The sequence below is a fragment of the Brachycentrus maculatus genome, unplaced genomic scaffold (genome assembly GCF_059751285.1).
Source record: "Brachycentrus maculatus isolate JH-2025_06_01 unplaced genomic scaffold, ASM5975128v1 h1tg000438l, whole genome shotgun sequence".
Classification (NCBI taxonomy): Eukaryota; Metazoa; Arthropoda; class Insecta; order Trichoptera; family Brachycentridae; genus Brachycentrus; species Brachycentrus maculatus.
In genome coordinates, this window is record NW_028281186.1 from 464589 (window position 1) to 483910 (window position 19322).

At 32.5% G+C, this 19322-nt stretch overlaps 2 protein-coding genes across 3 annotated transcripts; both read right to left on the minus strand.

The window, feature by feature from the left end:
• Positions 1-3099: 3099 nt before the first annotated feature.
• LOC148302595 (uncharacterized) lies at positions 3100-11101 on the minus strand. Of its 2 annotated transcripts, XM_088271375.1 has the most exons (7): positions 10237-10366; positions 7520-8036; positions 7267-7419; positions 6205-6289; positions 4915-5043; positions 3626-3818; positions 3101-3492 (listed from the first exon to the last, which is right to left on the minus strand). In XM_088271375.1, the coding sequence occupies exons 3-7, from the start codon at positions 7343-7345 to the stop codon at positions 3295-3297; spliced, it is 684 nt and encodes a 227-aa protein (XP_088127501.1). In that variant the 5' UTR covers positions 7346-7419; positions 7520-8036; positions 10237-10366; the 3' UTR covers positions 3101-3294. The 2 variants fall into 2 exon arrangements, with proteins under 2 accessions (XP_088127499.1, XP_088127501.1); XM_088271373.1 differs by lacking the exons at positions 7520-8036; positions 10237-10366 and adding an exon at positions 10724-11101 and having other exon boundaries at positions 3100-3492.
• A 609-nt stretch (positions 11102-11710) lies between these two features.
• LOC148302596 (huntingtin-interacting protein K) lies at positions 11711-17376 on the minus strand. Its single transcript, XM_088271376.1, has 3 exons — positions 17209-17376; positions 14410-14517; positions 11711-12215 (listed from the first exon to the last, which is right to left on the minus strand). Exons 1-3 carry the CDS (start codon positions 17356-17358, stop codon positions 12120-12122), a joined length of 354 nt encoding a protein of 117 aa, XP_088127502.1. The 5' UTR covers positions 17359-17376; the 3' UTR covers positions 11711-12119.
• Positions 17377-19322: the final 1946 nt, after the last annotated feature.

Sequence of the window (19322 nt, forward strand, 5' to 3'; positions counted from 1 at the left end):
AAAAAGTGGTATTTGCTAAGTAAAACCTTAATTTTTATGCCCGGTAAACACATCGCTCATTCCTTTTAACAACATCATATATCAAAAAACTTGATTTTTCAGGAGATTGTTTTTAAAGTTTAAAAATATAATACAATGTATTAAAAATAAATATCAAGCCACTTATTAAACTTTTTACTGTGCAACAGATATTTTTAGGTAAAACCTGAATGTTTTTTCTCCATTTGTAAAATATTTAATTTATTTAAAAAATAATTAAACAATACCTTTTCTTCAAAATGCAAAAACAACACTTTCTGCCCTGTAGCGGGTAAATATTAAGTTAAAAATATGACGCTTTTGCTGGAATATAGTACATTTTTTGTGCATTCCGAAAACATACACAACTGAAAATTGAGGATTTTTGATATATGAGGTTGTTGAAAGGAGTGAGCGACATGCACACGAATGTCCATTTGAATGGAACACCCGGTTATGCAAACTGGTACACTATTTTAAGACTTTGCAGACCATGGCTTTAGTGAGAATTCCAAAACAGGTAGCATTACAAAAAGGTCGCTTCGCTTGAGCCACTTTGATTGATTATTTAAACAAAAATAATGAAAACAGTCACGTGCACAGTGTTTTTAATCAGGATGGGCAGTAGGGTTGTGTAAGGATAAGGCATAGTAGGCACTGGTTGTGTTTCTATGGGGCGTTTGGTTGTGTTTCTATGTTACTAGGAAACACTATATACAATACCAAAAGACAGACAGAATGGATCCTGCGCTATATGCATTTGTGAAGGTGTCTGTAGGAAGTAATGATAATTAAAGATCCATACACATATTTAATGCATCAAAATATAATGACTGTAAATAAAATAACCATATAAAACCGTTAAAATGCATTCCGTCAGACACATGTGTGGAAAATTATTGTATAACAGAATTAAAAGATATTAGAAAGGAATGTAAGGCCGAACTAGGGAGAATTGAATAGATTAAGAAAATTCACTACATTTTGAGTGTGTCCAAATACTTAAACCAGCCTATGACTAACTTTAATTTTAAAATCTTTTTTTCATCTCACCAATAGATATCTCTAGTGAAGTTCTAGTGATTCAAGAACAATGTTTCAAAATTGGTTCATATATCGTAGTCGTACAGGAGAAAGTGACCAACTGACAAAACGTAAAATGTTCAGGAGGGCCATTTAACCGTTTTTACACTTTTGTTATCAATTATAAACAAAGAAATAATGTATTCACGATTGTGATTATTTTTGTGTGAAAAGAGATGTTTACCAATATTGAAATGAGTAAATAATATTTTAGAAAATTTACATCCTAAAGTTTTTAATATTACTTAAAGCAGTTGGTCACTTTTTCCTGGCAAAAATCTGGGAAAAAATGCAGATAGTCACTTTTGATTCTTAGAATGAGAACGGAAACGTTAGTTACAGATACAAAAGTTTAATTTAAAGCATTTTATTTTATTAATATAAATGAAGAAAGAAACTTTTTTTGGAAAATAAACTAGCTGGTAGCATAACATATATTTTTTAAATGACAACTTTTTTAAAATTAAATATACAAAAAGTAAAGAAGTATTATTCTGACTCAGATTCAAAATCTAAGTGCTCTGTCTTCTTTAATATTGACAAAAAGTGATCTGTGCCACCCATACTATTCCCGTGGAATTGCACCAGTATCACCAGCAAATCTTTCTTCTTTTTCTTAGTTCTTCTTTGTAAAAATAATTTAATGGAGGAAAACATACTGAAAATCCTCACCCAAATACTGACAGGATTTTAAAATCTTCGTTGTACGAATACTAATACATATTTTTCCTGGTCTAGTGTGCTCATATCGCAAGCATTTAATTTGCAGCCATGAAACAATTTCGCTGTCTTTATTTTTCGGGTTTTTTTGTCTTGTTTTTGGTAAGTGATTTGAGATCTGTGTATGCCTCCGTGGTGTAATGGTAAGCGTGTTAAGCTACCGTGCTGGAGGTCCCGGGTTCGATTCCCAGGGGGGGTTGAAAATAAATATTGGTGATTTTACACTGTAATATTTATTTCATACTACCCTGGACTGGTCCCTGAAGCGCAGGAGTGATCATCTTGCCTTCATGTAAGTAACGATCAAGATAACACTGGATCAATACGATGCAGTGCCCTATGCACCATTAGTTGCGGATAAGGGTTTGAAGAAGATTTGAGATCTAACATATTGTCAAATTTTAATTCATGTACATTATATGGATCAATCTTTCTTGATTTTTACACATTTTCATCAATAATTTACCTCTACTGGCCATTTGACTTCGAATTTAGTCACTTTGTTTCTCTAGAAACATTTAAAAGTCAAATGTTTCATACAGAGCTATAAATAACTTAATTGCGTTGAAAATTGTTACAACAGGCAATAATGTCCAACTGTCACTTGGTCACTTTTGCTTGTAAAGAAAATGAACATCAATGCAGTTAGTCATTTTTAACAAGTCAAAATATTATACTTCCAAGTTTAAAATCTCTCTGGGATTTTTTTCAGGGCAGTATTAAGCTAGTAAGATGTCAAATAGTTAATAATCACGTTTTTGTAAAAACTGCAGTTGGTCACTTTCTCCTGTATGACTACGATATATGGAACTTCCAAGAATTTGAGTAGAGTGGTTGTCAATAATGGGTAGAATTGGTGAATGTTACACGTGTGTAAAGTGATCACTTAAACCAGCCTATGACGGTCGTCAGCCCCGTAAATGCCCAGACTTCCATATTCTTCTTCATCTTTGATGAGATGTCAAAAAAATAATAATATGAGATTAAGTAAAGTTCTACTGTGGTATGGACATGTGGAGCAAATGGAGAAAAAGAGAGAGTGACCAAGAATATTTCGAAAGTGAGAACAGAATGATGAAGCCCAAAAAAATGATACGGCCAGATCAATCAAGGTGATATCAAAAGTCTAACTAATCAGAGGCATGTATGACTAGATGTATGGATGTGAAGGAAGCAAGGAGTGTATGTTAGGACAGAAGAGTGTGGCGTTCCATCCTCTCTGCCTCTGCATCCCCCTGCAGGGAAACGGCGTGATGGTAGTGGTAGTAGTAAAATATAATGATGTTTAACTGTTTATTAAAAATAAATACTGTATTGTAATAATTCATATTAATAATCACACCTTTATACGTATTTAAATCACAGGTGGATTTTTAATCCTCATAATCAAAATTTTACATAAAAATCAATAAAGCTTTAATTTAAACATTCCGCAATATATTGTTTAAATACACATGTATAATTAAATTGTAGTCATATGTGTAATACTGTTGAATTATAGACTGTTTCATTATTCTTGGCTTCCATATTATTGACAGACTCGCCAACTTCAAACTTTTGGTCTTCTTCTTGCAGTGTTGGTGTGGCACTAGCAGTACTCGTGGTGCGTATTGCATCACTCGGCCCCACTACTGCACCATAATCCGGGGGAGGCAGATTAAAGTCCCCTTCCTGCAAAAAAAAATCACATTTTTACTAATCGATGAAAACTATTTAAACGATTTGTAGTGCACAGTATTTCATTTCATGTTGTGTGTTTTTCATTGTTTGCGAACCATAAATAAAAAAATAAGCAGGTACTTACAAAAGAGGCGTTCACGTATCCAGAGTTGTTGACGTGGTGGTAGGGAGGAGGCATGTCTCCCGGGGGCGGCAGGGCCCGGCAGTAGGGCGGGGGCGCGTCCCGCATGCGCTCCCGCACAGCGCGCTGCAGCGAGCCCCCGGACCCCGTGCTGCCCCCGCTGCCCCGCGGGCCCCCGCTAGCCGGCGCCCGACGCCTGCGAAATGAAAACATTGAAAAATCATTAAAAAAATAAAAATCATCAAAAATCCGCAAATACTGAGTGAGGGACGGACACCGGTAATAATGATATTCGGTGATTTGTGAAATTGCGAGTATTGTGCCTAGTATTTTCACTCATGAATTACATGAAATTATAGTAACTTTAAACATAAAGAGTAAATCCACTCACGCGTAGGCATAGGCTATAAATTTCTTGAATATTTTTCGCAGATACTCTGTGGCACATTTTATAAACTTTATAAAATAAAACAACTTTGTTTTAAATTTAAATGTTTTAGAATATAGTACATAAACCGTGATGATGGCAAGGTTCTTGTCGAAACCGGTTGGATAAAGTGTACCAATAAAAAGTGGTTAAAACAAAGTTGTTTTATTTTATAAAATAGGCTATAAAATTTAAAGCTTGAATAGGGTCATGATAGATTTCAGAGTCACTTGGACGTTAGGTAATTAAAAGATAAATAAAAATGACTTGATTACCATTTTTGTAAATTATCACCTCGAGGGTTCTTTGCGGCGTCATTAGAGGATTGTTAGTGACGTCATTATACTTAAAATAAATATGAATAAATGTATACTATAGCGGGGCCCGAAAAGGACCTTTGTTTACCATTGCACCACTAATAAAGATGACATAATATGTTCATACAAGACACTATTGAATTATTTCAACTATTTAACTATTTAATTATTACACAATGTCCGCCTCCGTAGTGTAATGGTCAGCACGCTCGGCTACCGTTCTGGAGGTCCCGGGTTCGATTCCCAAGGGGGGTTAAATGAATATAAGTGATTTTTTCACTGTAATATTTATTCAATATTACCCTGGACTGGTATCTGAAGCGGAGGGCTGATCACCTTTCCTTCATGTGTAAACGATCGAGATAACACTGCGTTTATATGACACAGTGCCCTATGCACCATTGGGGTGCGGATAAGGGTTAAAAAAAAAAATTTAACTATTTAATTATAAGACAAAGGCAATTTGCTAGTGCTATTTTCGATTAATATATGTTAAAGGTGGCTCCAATGAAGCTGACATATAATGGACTGCTTTGAAAGTTACTCACCCATAGCGTGATTCTGCACACAGTTTCCAAAGGAGTATCAAAATTGTGACAATGCCTAAAATCAATGTTCCAGTCATAGCTATCTGGGTAGCAGTAAGTAGAATATCTTGACCCGGTGCCTGCTGATTTCTGTTGAGAACAAATATTACCAATGTTACCAATTTTATCATTTATATTTATATGTGTTATTTATTTACTATTGTAGTTTATTGACGCTTTAAATCAGTAATACATAAACCAGAAAATTCTTAGGGGTGGACTGAAATTGATCTACTGAAATTGGGTAGAAATTTTGTGGTCTTTGGCACCCTTCTGCCTTAAGCTTTTAAAACAATGTTTTCAATTAATTTAGGACTTTTCTCCAGAACAACAATCTACCGAAACAATAATACCATTCATATTATTTTTTGAGAACTCATCAAAGATGAAGCGGAATATGGAAGTCTGGGCATTTACCGGGCTGACGACCGTCATAGGCTGGTTTAAGTGATCACTTTACATACGTGTAACATTCACCAATTCTACCCATTATTGACAACCACACTACTCAAATTCTATAAATATGAACCAATTTTGAAACATTGTTCTTGAATCATTCTTCTTCATCTTTGATGAGATGTCGAAAAATAATGTGAAAATAACTCCTGTAATTGGAGATTATCCAGATTTTGTGAACAAGTATTTAGACACACTCAAAGTGTAAATAATACCATTGGTTGGCAGCAATATACATGGTCATTTCTAGCACAAATCTAACCCGACCGATTGCAATCGAAGGCAAATATATCGCAAGAGTTGAGTTTTATGTTTATTTAAGCAAACTGGAATGGCAAAGAACTTTAGGAAGGACTGCGTTTGGTAAAATTATCAAATGTCCTAAAATCCCCAAACGTTTCCATCCATCTGAAAAGGAAAACATTTGATGCATGTATACTCCCAGTGCTCACATATGGATTCGAGACATTTACCCTAACAAAATGAATCATATATAAAATTCGGGTAACACAAAGAGCAAGGAGAGAAAGATGCTAAACATATCCCCTGGGGACTGAAAAACGGATGTTTGGATAAGGGAAAAGACCAAGTGGTTTCAACGAATTGAGGAACAAAAGTGGAACTGGGCAGTTATCTAAAAATGTAATTAAAGCCTTTTATAATTAATACTTTAAATAACACTTGGGTAATTTTAATTAAAGGCTTGTAAATACTAAAACTCGAGTGATTAATTGATTATTTATAAAAAGAAAAATATCCAATAAGGATAATACTGACTATATCAAATACAATTACCCGCATGAAGAGCTTGGGCAGGCATCGCAAATAGCTTCCAGACATCTTTTGTTAATAACTTCCGGATTGCATGGATCTCCATCAACTAAAATTCATAACAAGGTTATAACAATTGTTTTAAAATCAGTTGATAAATTTCATCAATAGCAAAAAACCACATAAAACAATTTTTTAATGAGGCTGTCATTTAAATTTGCAAAAATGTAAAAAAAGAGCGTAAAAAAATGTTTAGCATTTTTACAAAATATTAATAAAGATTTTTATATGCCAAAGCGTTAAGCGATATTCTTTTTTGTATTTTTTGCAAATATCTTAGTTATTTGTTACAAATATTTTGTTATCTATGGTCATTTCATAGATAAGTTATTTACTTAGTAATAAAAAATAACACTTTTATGAAAAAATTTCGTCGTTATCATGTTATACCTGTAAAATTCTCTCATGGAAAATTTACAAACTTGTGATTTGTAGTATGTTTATAGTATGATACTGATATGATAATTTGTGAAATCACTAATTTATTTTCACCCCCCCCCCTGGGAATCGAACCCGGTACCTCCAGCACGGTAGCTAAACACGCTAAACATTACACCACGGAGGCGAACTAAACTAATTATATTGTAGTCGCACAGAAAAAAGTGACCAACTAACAAAATATAAAAAGTTCAGGAGTGCCATTAAAGTCACATTTGTTTGGCAAGAAAATAAACATCAATGCAGTTTGTCATTTTTAACATGTCAATGTATTATATTTCCAAGTTTGAAATCGCTTTGGGATTTTTTCAGGGCAATATTAAGCTAGTTAGATATCAAAAAGTCAATGATCACATTTTTATAAACAAATACACTTGGTCGCTTTATCCTGTACGACTACGATATATACATAATTATCAAATCCCGTCCCCAGCGGTCCGCAGGCATAATTGTTTCTTAATAAAAAAAATATTTATTAAAAAGTATTTTTTTATTTTGAACGGTCATCTAATAAAATATACAAGTACGTAGTACCATTTATTTATCTTGATTGTCACCTAATAAAATAAACAAGTAAATATTATTTACCTTGGCATTTTTCACAAGCATCACAATTATCATTTATTACATAGTTGTGTTTGCAAGTACACTTATTCTTATAACACATTGTGTTAGATTTATTATATTTTTTGCAATCAGTCCAATCAATACAGGGTTCTTCAAAAGAGTCACATGGAGTAACTGAAACCAAAAGTTTTATTTCAACAGACATATCAATTTAAACCTGAAAACTATACTAAAAACATCATAAAATTAATTTATCATGTGGAAAAATTATTACCAGTTCCTCTCAAGTAACACTAATATACGATATATAATTTCTTGAATGTTTTTCGCAGATACTTTGTGGCACATTTTATAAACTTTATGAAATAATATAAAATCTTGTTTTAAACCACTTTTTATTGGTTCATTTTTTCTCCAACCGGTTTCGACAAGAACCTCGTCATCATCCGGGTTAAACATGTACTCATGTACTAACATATACTACCTTGATCAAAAAGTTCCCGGAATGTGTTCAGAAAATTAAAAATAAAAGATTATTCAACAAAATCGCTATTGTCCCCTTCAAAGTACTCCTCATCAACTTCAATGCACTAATGCCAGCGCTTGATTAATCTTCGAAACAATTTTTATTATCGGTTTTCGGTATGGCCATCAGAGCCATCTTCGATTTTTCCATAACCTCATCTTGGATGCTGTAACGCATTCCGGGAGCGGTTTCTTGAGTCGACCGACTAGGAATATCGTTGCTGAAGAACTTTTCTAGCATTTTTTATGTCATCGCACCACTAAAGCTGAAAAATTTAATAAAAAACTCGTAGCAAATTCCATTACATTTTTCCATACAAAATTGTAAAAAATCGAAAACACGCCCAGTCGCAGAAGTACTTAATACGGCGTCACTTTTACAAATGTCAAGTTATCAAGCTAAAAATTTCATTACCAATGACAGATGTAGCAACCTAAGAAAAAAAAGAAAACTCAAATCGGGTGACTGAGAACGCCGGTGAGAAGACGGTGGTGACTCCGGGAACTTTTTGATCAAGGTAGTATATTTTGTAGTTTTCAGGATAATGCACTTTGATTCTACTTTGTTTCTTATCAGCACCAGGGTTTGGATTTTTCAGCTTCATCGCCATATTCTTCTTCTTCTTAGATATTTCATAGGGCACTGAATCGCATCGACGGAGTGTTATCTTGATCATTACGTACATGAAGGCAAGGTGATTAATCCTCCGCTTCAGGTACCAGTCCAGGGTAATATAAAGTAAATATTAGAGTGAAAAAATCACTTATATTTATTTGACCCCCCCTGGGAATCGAACCCAAGACCTCCATGTAGCCGAGCGTGCTGACTATTACACTACGGAGGCAGACAAATTATTCTCCTATTTTAGCCACGCGTTATCAACCACATGTGCAACTAGATGAGAGGATATACTTACGAAATATCTTAATGTTACAATTTGTCAACTCATCTTTTTTCCGCCCCAGACTCAGCCCACTCAACGTGCAGATACCGATTGACAATGTCTTATTTTTATTTATTATCTATCATTATCATCATTATACTATTATTATCCAAGTCAATAAAAGCGCATCTGAGGTAGTATTTTACGAAAATGGAGCTTTAAAAATTATCCAAATTATTATGACTTTTTTTTTAAAAGGAATAACCCGCAAAGAGTCTACTTTTACTTCTGCAGGTCAAATGTAAAAAAACATCACAAACCTCCAGACCACTTAAAAATAAATGTTTCTTGAATTTATTTTGCAATTGGCGGGAATTGAACCCACGACGACAGTTTCGGAGTCGAGCGTCTACCCACGCCACGGTGCCTGTCGCCCAATAACGAAATATTAATGCTAAATTATTAAAAATCCTGTTTTCGACAGATGCTAGTCATTATAATCAATATTTCGGAAGTACATCTTGACATCGAGTGGTAAAATTTTGAAGCGTTAATATTAGTTTTTTTTGTAAGCTAGTTTTAGCATATAGCCGAGGATGCCAACAGTGGCGTATGCAGTTGATAACGTATGGCTAAAATAGGACACCAATGTGACGTACGCGGTAGTTAAAGTGTTAATGTTTGACCTAGTTAGGAAAACTTTTTACAAAAAAAGATATTGAGCCTGTCTTCATCCCCTAAATCAGGGGTTCCCAACCTTTCTGTACTCTGGAGCACATGCTAAAATATCGGTAGGGTGGCGGGCACCACCTATTTTCAATTGACTTATTTTTAAGTACTGTCAGCAAAGGAACCACTCATACATTCAATATAAAAAACATACGAACGTATTTTATAAACCTAGGCACTAAAAAATTCAAACTAACAAATAAATAAAAATAATTAAAAATTTTAATTAATATTTATGAAAAAATTCTGTGCCTGTCGAATAGTGGCGGGCACATACGAATGGTGCCTGCGGGCACGGGATTGGGATCCTTTGCCCTATATCCTACCCTTATCCAATTAGGGTAACGTAAACTCCAATAAAATAAAGCTCTAGAGATGTAATGTGTAAAGTAAAGCAAATCTAAAATTGCCCCATAGAAAAGCAAATACACCAAAGACAATATATGAATTATTAAATAGGTAAGTATGGATAAACATTTAAATAAATTTTATCATTGAAAATATCACTTTCAGCGAGAAAATTTCAGCCAGTAAATATATGATTTAATAATATATGATTTATATTCAGTAAAAGATTTTCAATTATAAATCTAAATGTAATTGACAATCTTTAACTGAATATAACACTTAAAATATTTTTTCAGTCAAATTTGAGGTAGTAAATACAAATTTTTATGGTTTAAATTCCAAAATGAAAAAATATGCATTTATTGAGTTAAACAATGGCACTATCCATAAACAATTTCTTATCACAAAATTATATGAATCATTCCTGAATATGATAAGTCATAAAATAACTTGCTAAAAGTGACACATCCGTCTGAGGATTTTTCAAATTCAAAAATAACATTACCTTATGTGATTTTTAATCTTCAGAATATTTACTAAAATGAACAAAGGTGATCTATTTTGAATAAAATTGGTGCCTTTCAATCATATAATTCCAACGCAGCATATATTGGTCCAAAACTTGAACTTGGTGTCTGAACAAAAAATAAAAAAAATACGAATATAGCACTACGTTGCGATTGTTCCTTTCATAATAGCTCACCGTACAGATGAGAGCAATAGGTTCACTCTTTGTTGAAATCATTATTTTAGATATTTTATTCAATAGGCTATATTTTATTTACTAAAGACAGAGAATGAGAAGTTGTTTTTCTTGCACAGCTATTAAATAAAAAAAATATGTATAAGTATATTTCTTTGTTATGTTATAAAATATTACCATTCATATTTTGAGTAGTTTAAAAATACATAGTAAAAAAAAAGATAATCCATCTAAAATCGATTCTTAAAATACATAAATGTAATATGGAACATTTGGATAAATTACACACCTTTAGTACGAAAAGCTCTATCTGAATGTATCGAGTCAGAAATGATCACAGGTAAATAACTCAGAAGGAAAACAAAGAACAGATGTATCCGACACATTTTAAACATTATTAACACATATACACTACACATATATCAGGTAGAGATGCATTGCGAATATGTAAATTAATTCATCCAACGCATTGGATCGAAATTTTACAATATTTTGGCATGACATCCATCAATACTGCATATCACAGGTTGATAAGTCAAAGATTATCTTTTATGAAGGAAAATGAACCAATAGAATCGGAGGTTTTAATAGGGAAATTAGTCTGTAGATAAGAGATGATAAATGTTATCATATTACAAGATATAATCTATCAGGTAAATGTACGCATATGAGTTTCAGTTTCCTAACAAAACACAGGTGTTAAGAGTCACATGAAACTATCCACAGATGGCGACAGCAGGCAGATTGTTTTAGAATAATGTGAGTCTTGTATTTGAATGTTTGTATTGTTGGCTTATCTGAATTTGTCAAGTTTTTTGTTCCGTCACTGACAGGTTTTGTAAAAATAAATAAGAGGTAATATCAAAACATATATCGTTGACATTTTTTTTTATATGATTTTTAACATTTTACCATACCTTAATTTATATTGGGACAATTTGCTTGTTCCAATGTGTGATAGTGAATTTTAAGACTGCAATGTATTTTTTTGTTGTTGCAATAAATTCAACTATTGTATTGATTATATTATATATTATATTGTATCGGATGTGTGTAAAATATCACAATATGAAGCATTTCTAAAATTAGCACCGTGATCTTTACATTTGCGAGGTATTGCATGTTACAGATAATTGAACATTGCAAACAAAATATACAAATTTATTTTACGAGTTGAATCGAATCAATCTGAGTGATTCAGAAACCGCTTTTAAATTTTTATTTGGAATATTATTTTCTAGAAAGGGCTCGTGAAATTTAAAAAATAAACAACAAATTATGACAAAAACAATTTATTATTATATGTACAAAAACATTTTTTAAATTATTTTATTCTAGATTCAGTTATCCAAAAATCAGATAATCATTTTTTTGTGGAAAGTTAATCACAACACTAAATCATCCTCCAAAAGGAAATTATATTTCATTTTACAATATGCCATTTTTTTTCATTTCATTCATTTTGTAGAAATTCAGAGTATTGTATAGCAAATCCATTGTTATAAGGTAAGTACCTATATCTAAAGACATAGTTCAAATAAGTCGTTAATATAGCATGTGATATTCAGCAAAAGCAACGGAGAGTTTGTGGAAGGATGATGGGTGAGTTTACAGTTTAGTATAGTGATAATTCCCAAGTAGGAATTCAAAATTAATAATGCAAAGAGCACATAATATCCTTAAAATTAATCAGTTAAGGCAGTAAGTGCAGCGACGACATCACCCTGATGTTCTCGCAGTGTTCTTTCCGCAATACTTTGGGAAACTTCCATTTCTTTGACCTAAAATAATACATCAATATTAAAACACTTCAGCCAAAAAAAAATATCAGGATTTGGTATCTGGGAAATGTGTTTTAAAAATACAGTGGAACCTTTCATAACGAGCATAATTCGTTCCAGAATCTTACTCCTTAAGCCAAATTTTTCGTTTTGAGTGGCGCAGAAGTCCTGGTTCACTTGCCCTTTCTCTGTAATGCAAAATTTCACTCCTTAAGGGAGAAAAATTTTCACATTTTTTTGCTCATTAACACATTAGTTACGGCAATGTTTTGATAAAACTGTATCTTGAGGCGGGCGACATTAGACAGCTGTCCGGAAATATAAAATATGTCAGTGAATATAATACAAGAATGCTCTGAGGTTGAACTCGAAAACAATACAAAAACGGTTAAATGGTCTCTAACGTCTCAAAATAAAATCATGTTAGTCCACAAATCACAAAAGTAAAAAAAATGTTAAAAACACTAATAAAATATTAGAAAATAACAACACAGTTTAACGACCGCTGAAAACTCAAAATCTGCGAATAAAAAATGATTTATGGGCTTTCCCCACACGCGTTTATTGCTTTGTAAGTACCAACTGCCGACTTAAGTAAAGGACAATGATCTTTGTATTTTATTTCATTTTAGGACAAAGAGAAAAACGCACCGTCTGTATCCATTGTTTAAAGTTAATTTGTAACATTTCCTTCAAAACAGATTACGATTATTAGCTATGTTTTGAACCAGTAAATATCAGTATTATTTTTTATATTACAACGACATCTATCCACTACACAACAAAAGCAAAAAGGCCAAGAGATTAGAAGTTTATGACGTGTTTTTTGTATACTAAATTGAAGGTAGCCGAAATGCACAAAAATGTGCACCCCGCCACCACACAAGGTTTCTGAAACGCACAAATATGTGCACACCGTACACAATGTGTTAAGCTAATTATTCATTATGAGAGGTTCCACTATATAACAGAAGAGTGTAGGAACATCGAATGGTGTTTTTGAAATCAGGGTGAGTTTTCAGGAAGGGGAACAGAGAACCTCTAAAATATTGGTAACTGGAACATGAAAATATTCACAAATCTCGGAAAACTTGAGAGAACTTCACTGGTTGAAGTGCCCAGAAAGAATAACATCCAAGCTTTGCTGGGCAATTCACAAAATGGCACCAGCTTATATCTTGTTATTCTGAGACAGTCAACGGAAGACAGGCAACCCTTTGATCAGCTTTCGGCAGACTATCTGAGCTCAAACGTTGTCTCATTAGTAATTTCGATAATAGGATCTTTGCCGCGACAGGTCCTGTGGGATTCTGTAGCAGACAACTCATCTCCGAATCTGAGATTTATCCAGAATTCTGTGAGTTTTGATCTAAGCCCACCTTTTGCGGATCTCTTATCCATAGTAATCAGATTAAATCAATATTTTTACTTTCACAACTACCCGAAGACATTGTGTAACTATCTACATGTAAATTTGTGTCGGGTTGTGGTCCCGTGGTTAGTGCCGCGGACTCTTAAGTCAAAGTTTCTCGGTTCGAACCCACTCTACCACAATTTGATACCTATTTCTAATAATGAGCCGGATAAGCTCATTTTTAGAAATAGTATGAAATTGAAATATTTATGTAAATAATAAAAACACAAATATGTCACTTTTTCGAAAAATTTTTTTTAACAAAAACGATATTATAAAAATCGGAAATTATTAATTACGTAATCGATTCAGCAGTCACTTTATGGTAATATCTATCCATTTATCTTCAATATTTTTATTTGGTAAATACCACTAATTCTTAAAATGTATCATAACACGTGTTTAGAGGCATCCCACATCATTTTCGAACAATGTACGGTGTTTGAAAATGATGCGAAATGCATGGTTAAAATGGATTTTAAGAAATAGTAGCTTTTACCCAGTAAAATTAAAATTAAAACGGAATCATTATTATTATTGTACAAAATAAAGTCATTTGTGTATTAAAAAAATAATGTATAAATTGATTTGGCAATTACATTTTTTGTAATAGCAAAAAAAAACAATCGGCGGTTATGTATGAGGAGATGTACGATTTACGATGTAGAAGACGTGAAGAAAGTTTGCAAAGAGTGTGGGATTCTATTCTCTCTGCCTACCCCTATGGGGAAACGGCGTAATGGTTAGTTAGTTAGTTAAAAATAAAATATTTATACATACTATTAAGTCGACATCGTCTTTTGAAATGTTTACACGGAGTAATTCTTTTTCTCTATCCATTTTCTCTACCGCTTCTTTAGCTCTTCTAGCTCTGATGAGAGACAATGCCTGAAAACATATTTCAGCGTAAATACATGAATAATAAAGATAAATAGAAGGAATTTTTATTATTACTAATTACAAAGAACACTCAGTATATTTTTTAAATTTAACAAAACGATAACTAATACCTCATCATTCGCACATTCGACATTCGCACAATTCGATATTTCTCACATTAAATTTTTTTTTAGCAATAGTGCAAAAATGTTTTGTTTCCGTGCAGTTGTTTCCCTTTCACACTATGAAATGCGTATGAACCGGGCCGTACTGTGAAAAGTGTTATGTACATACTGAATTTTAACATATATAACATATGTATAATTATAACATATTTACGTACTGAATTATATATATATATATATATATATATATATATATATATATATATATATATATATATATATATATACATATATACATACATACATACATACATACATACATACATACATACATACATACATACATACATACATACATACATACATACATACATACATACATACATACATACATACATACATACATACATACATACATACATACATACATACATACATACATACATACATACATACATACATACATACATACATACATACATACATACATACATACATACATACATACATACATACATACATACATACATACATACATACATACATACATATATATATATATATATATATATATATATATATATGGAACGCAATAAGCAACATTGGAGATGCATGGGTTGAAATAAAAAAGTCAATAGTGAAAGGTTCATGAAAACAACTATGGCCAAAAATTATGGGTGATTTCATAAATTCTGATGAAACTCCAGAAACCATCACACTTGAAATAGTTCACCTAATGGACGAAGTAAACCTGGATGTTAACAGTGAAGATATTAATGAGATTATTAAATCTCATTCTGAACCCTTGACTAATGAATTTCTAATGGACCAACAAGAGAATGAAAATAATATACAAATTGAAAGTGAGGAAGAAGAACCTGAAGAAAGCATCTTGATGCATTCTTCAGGTTTTTCTTTCTTCTTTCGTAAAAGCTCCGTTCTTATTTTTTATTGTCTTGACAATAAAAAATAAGAACGGAGCTTTTACGCATCTCGAGACATTTAAAAAAAATTATGTAAGAATTTGATCCCAAAGGAGAACACATATCGCTCACTCCTTTCAACAACGTCATATATCAAAAATCGACAATTTTCAGCTGTGCATGTTTTCGGAATGCCCAGAAAATGTACTATATCCCAGCCAAAACGGCATATTTTTAACTTAATATTTACCCGCTACAGGCCAGAATTTAAAAAAAAAATGCTAAATATTTTTCAAATGGATAATAAACCTTCATGTTTTATCTAAAAAGATCTGTTGCACAGTAAAAAGTTCAATAAGTGGCTTGATATTTATTTTTAATACATTTTATTATATTCTTAAACTTTAAAAACGATCTCCTGAAAGATCAAGTATTTTGATATATGACGTTGTTGAAAGGAGTGAGCGATATCTCAAGTGCGTAGGGCGATCCAAAATAGTATTTCATTTTACAGAAAACACTATGAAGAAAAGAAAAAAAAATAGTAAAATACAGCCAACTCTTGACGAGTTTATTGAGAAAGTATAATTTTTATTCAATATGTACTTAGTTAGTAATTTTTGATAAATGCAAATTTTAAAGTACAATTTTTGGTGTTTTTATTGTTTTTTTTTTACATCCATCTATTTTCGAACATTTAACTTTCGCACACATTTTCAGGAACCTATAATGTGCGAATGTTGAGGTCCGCCTGTATACAAGCATAAACAAAGATATGTTGAAAAGCATAAACAAAGATATGTTAACAAAGGTGTGTTGAGATGGTTTGGACATGTAGAACGAATGAGTGAGGAAAGAACGGTAAAACAAATTTATGAGGCGAATGTAATTGGAAAAAGGAGCAGAGGAAGACCGAGAAAATTATGGCACGATCAGGTATGCCAAATACTTGAAAGTGGTCAGGTTAGGAGTCGTAATAATCAGCGAGTATGTATGAGGAGATCCATGAACGTGGAAGAGGCGAAGAATGTTTGCAAAGACAGAGTGGTGTGGCGTTCTATTCTCTCTGCCTACCCTTGCAGGCAAGCGGCGTGATGGTTAGTTAGTTTTAACAAAGATATAAAACGGAGCATGTGCAATTATTAGAGGGAATTCTTACTCTCAGTACGTCCTGAGACGATATTTCTACTTCATCCTCACAGTCAGTGACTCTTTCCAAATCTACTACTCCACTACCATGTTCCGCTATTTCATTCCGACATCTGTCTTGTACTTCTTCGCACTCTTCATTAATATAATAATTGTTTTATATTTTTTTAATTAAAACAAAAATATAACTAATAAACAAGCATAAACAAAGATATAAGATGGAGCACGTGCAATTTTTATTAGAGGGAATTATTACGCTCAGTTCGTCTTGAAACGATATATTTACTTCATACTCATAGCCAGCGACTCATTCTAAATCTGCCACTCCACTATCATGTTCCGCTATTTCAATCCGAAATTTATCTTGTACTTGTTCGCACTCTTCGTTAATAAAACACTCGTTTTATATTTTTAAAATTATAAAAAAATATATAGTTAATACACAAGCATAAATAAAGATACAAGACCGAGCATGTGCGAAATTTTAAAGAGGGAATTCTTACTCCCAGTATGTCCTGAGACGATATTTCTTTTTCCTCCGCATAGTCGGTAACTCTTTCCAAATCTGCCACTCCACTATCATGTTTTGCTACTTTCTTTTGAGTTTTATCTTGTACTTCTTCGCACTCTCCGTTAACCTCGTCGTCCGCCATTTTCGTCGCAAGTTGAATGAAAACATGTTCGCTTCTATGGAAAAATATGACATTTACATTTAGTGTTGCAAAGTATAATATATTGCTATTTTTTAGGCGGCAAATTTTAAAATGTTGGTACCTACTTGTTAGTTTTATTGGTTCTAGAATGATATTTTTTGCTACATCTTTAAAAAAATATAGGGTAGGCTAAGTAATTGCTTTTTAAATTAAAAAATTTAAATCTATATCAAAACAAAATTGTAAAGGTTATTGTTAGTCATTTGAAATAATTTTTTCTGCTCTTTAATTGTTTGTTTTTACGTACCATATGGATATTATATAATCTGAGTACAAAGTTTAATATGGAATAAGAAGCAGGTAAAAGCGACAGTTTTTGACACCTCTTGTTTATGTTCGATCTATATTATTATGAACTTATAAGTAGTTCAACCCAGAGAATACATCTGTTAAAGATGATCGCGATATTTGCGAAGTGATAAGATGTTATATCGCTCACTCCTTTCAGTTGTGCATGTTTTCAGAATGCCTAGAAAATGTACTATATCCCAGAAAAAGAGGCATATTTTTAACTTAATATTTACCCGCTACAGGGCAGAAAATGTTGTTATTGCATTTTGGATTGTTTGATGATTGCAAGAAAAGGTATTGTTTAATTTTTTTTTTAATGTACTAAATATTTCTCAAATGGAGAAAAAACCTTCAGGTTTTACCTAAAAAAATCTGTTGCATAGTAAAAAGTTCAACAAGTGGCTTGATATTTATTTGAATACAATGTGTTATATTTTTAAACTTTAAAAACGTTCTCCTGAAAAATCAAGTTTTTTGATTTATGACGTTCTTGAAAGGAGTGAGCGATATGTGAAGGGATAGTTTTGACCTAAAAGACATGGAGTGACCCAGTTGAGTAATGCACTTTAATGAGCATAAATAATATAATATTATTGATAAAGATGTCCTTCAAATCACTGTAAAAAAATTGAGACGAATTGTAGTCACATGGTTGTATACCGCCATCGACCTCTTAAATCAATGGTAAAAATCCAAAAGTTCAGCGCGTAGGTTCCACATGTTTTGAGTGAAAACAACTAAGATAAGGCAATTTCTGCTGATTTACTCACAGGTCATCTAGCTGCGCATGGCCATAAGGAAAGGTTCCATTATTGCATGATTACTATTGATGAAAAATTATGCTTTAATGCGAATATGAAAAAATTGAAAGTATGGGTGAGTTACGGTCAATAAGCAACACCCAAACTGGAACGAGATTTGAATCCCCCGTAAGACGATAATTTTCATTTGGTGGAATTGCTAAGGCATTATCCATTACGAGATACTTGAACGCAGACAGTCAATGTCGAGCTATATATTCTTTAAAGATCAACACTGTCATTCAACAAAAAGGCCGAATAGGCATTATTCAGCAACACGACGATTGTCGCCGATATCGCCGATTTTACGAAAGTCCTACCCCATCCATATTCTATATTCTGGTCACTTTTCGTAGGATTTTCACATATTCTGGTCACTTTCGCACAATTATGCGGCGTTCCTTTCAATGATGAGGTTTGATTGGGGACATGGTTGGACGAATTCCTTGAGTCAATGCCGGATGATTATTATTTATTATTTTGGCACAGGGATTGAAAAAAAAACGTTGAAAAGAAGTTGTAAATAATAAAGAAGAATATATAATGGACTATTTTCTTGTAACTGTTTGGTGTTGTGTCCTGTTATTCTTTTTATTTGAAAAAAAATGAACACAGCATCTAACACAATTATATTATAATTTTTTTAAATAGTATATTGTGAAAGCTTTATTTGGCGAAAATGCATTTTTATGATATGGTATTTACATATTGCACGTGTGCTTTTTACCAATAGTTACAATAATAATAAACAGCATGTGAATAAGGTGAGTTAGAAAAATAGTATGAATATTAAATATGAGTGAAAGAAAATTA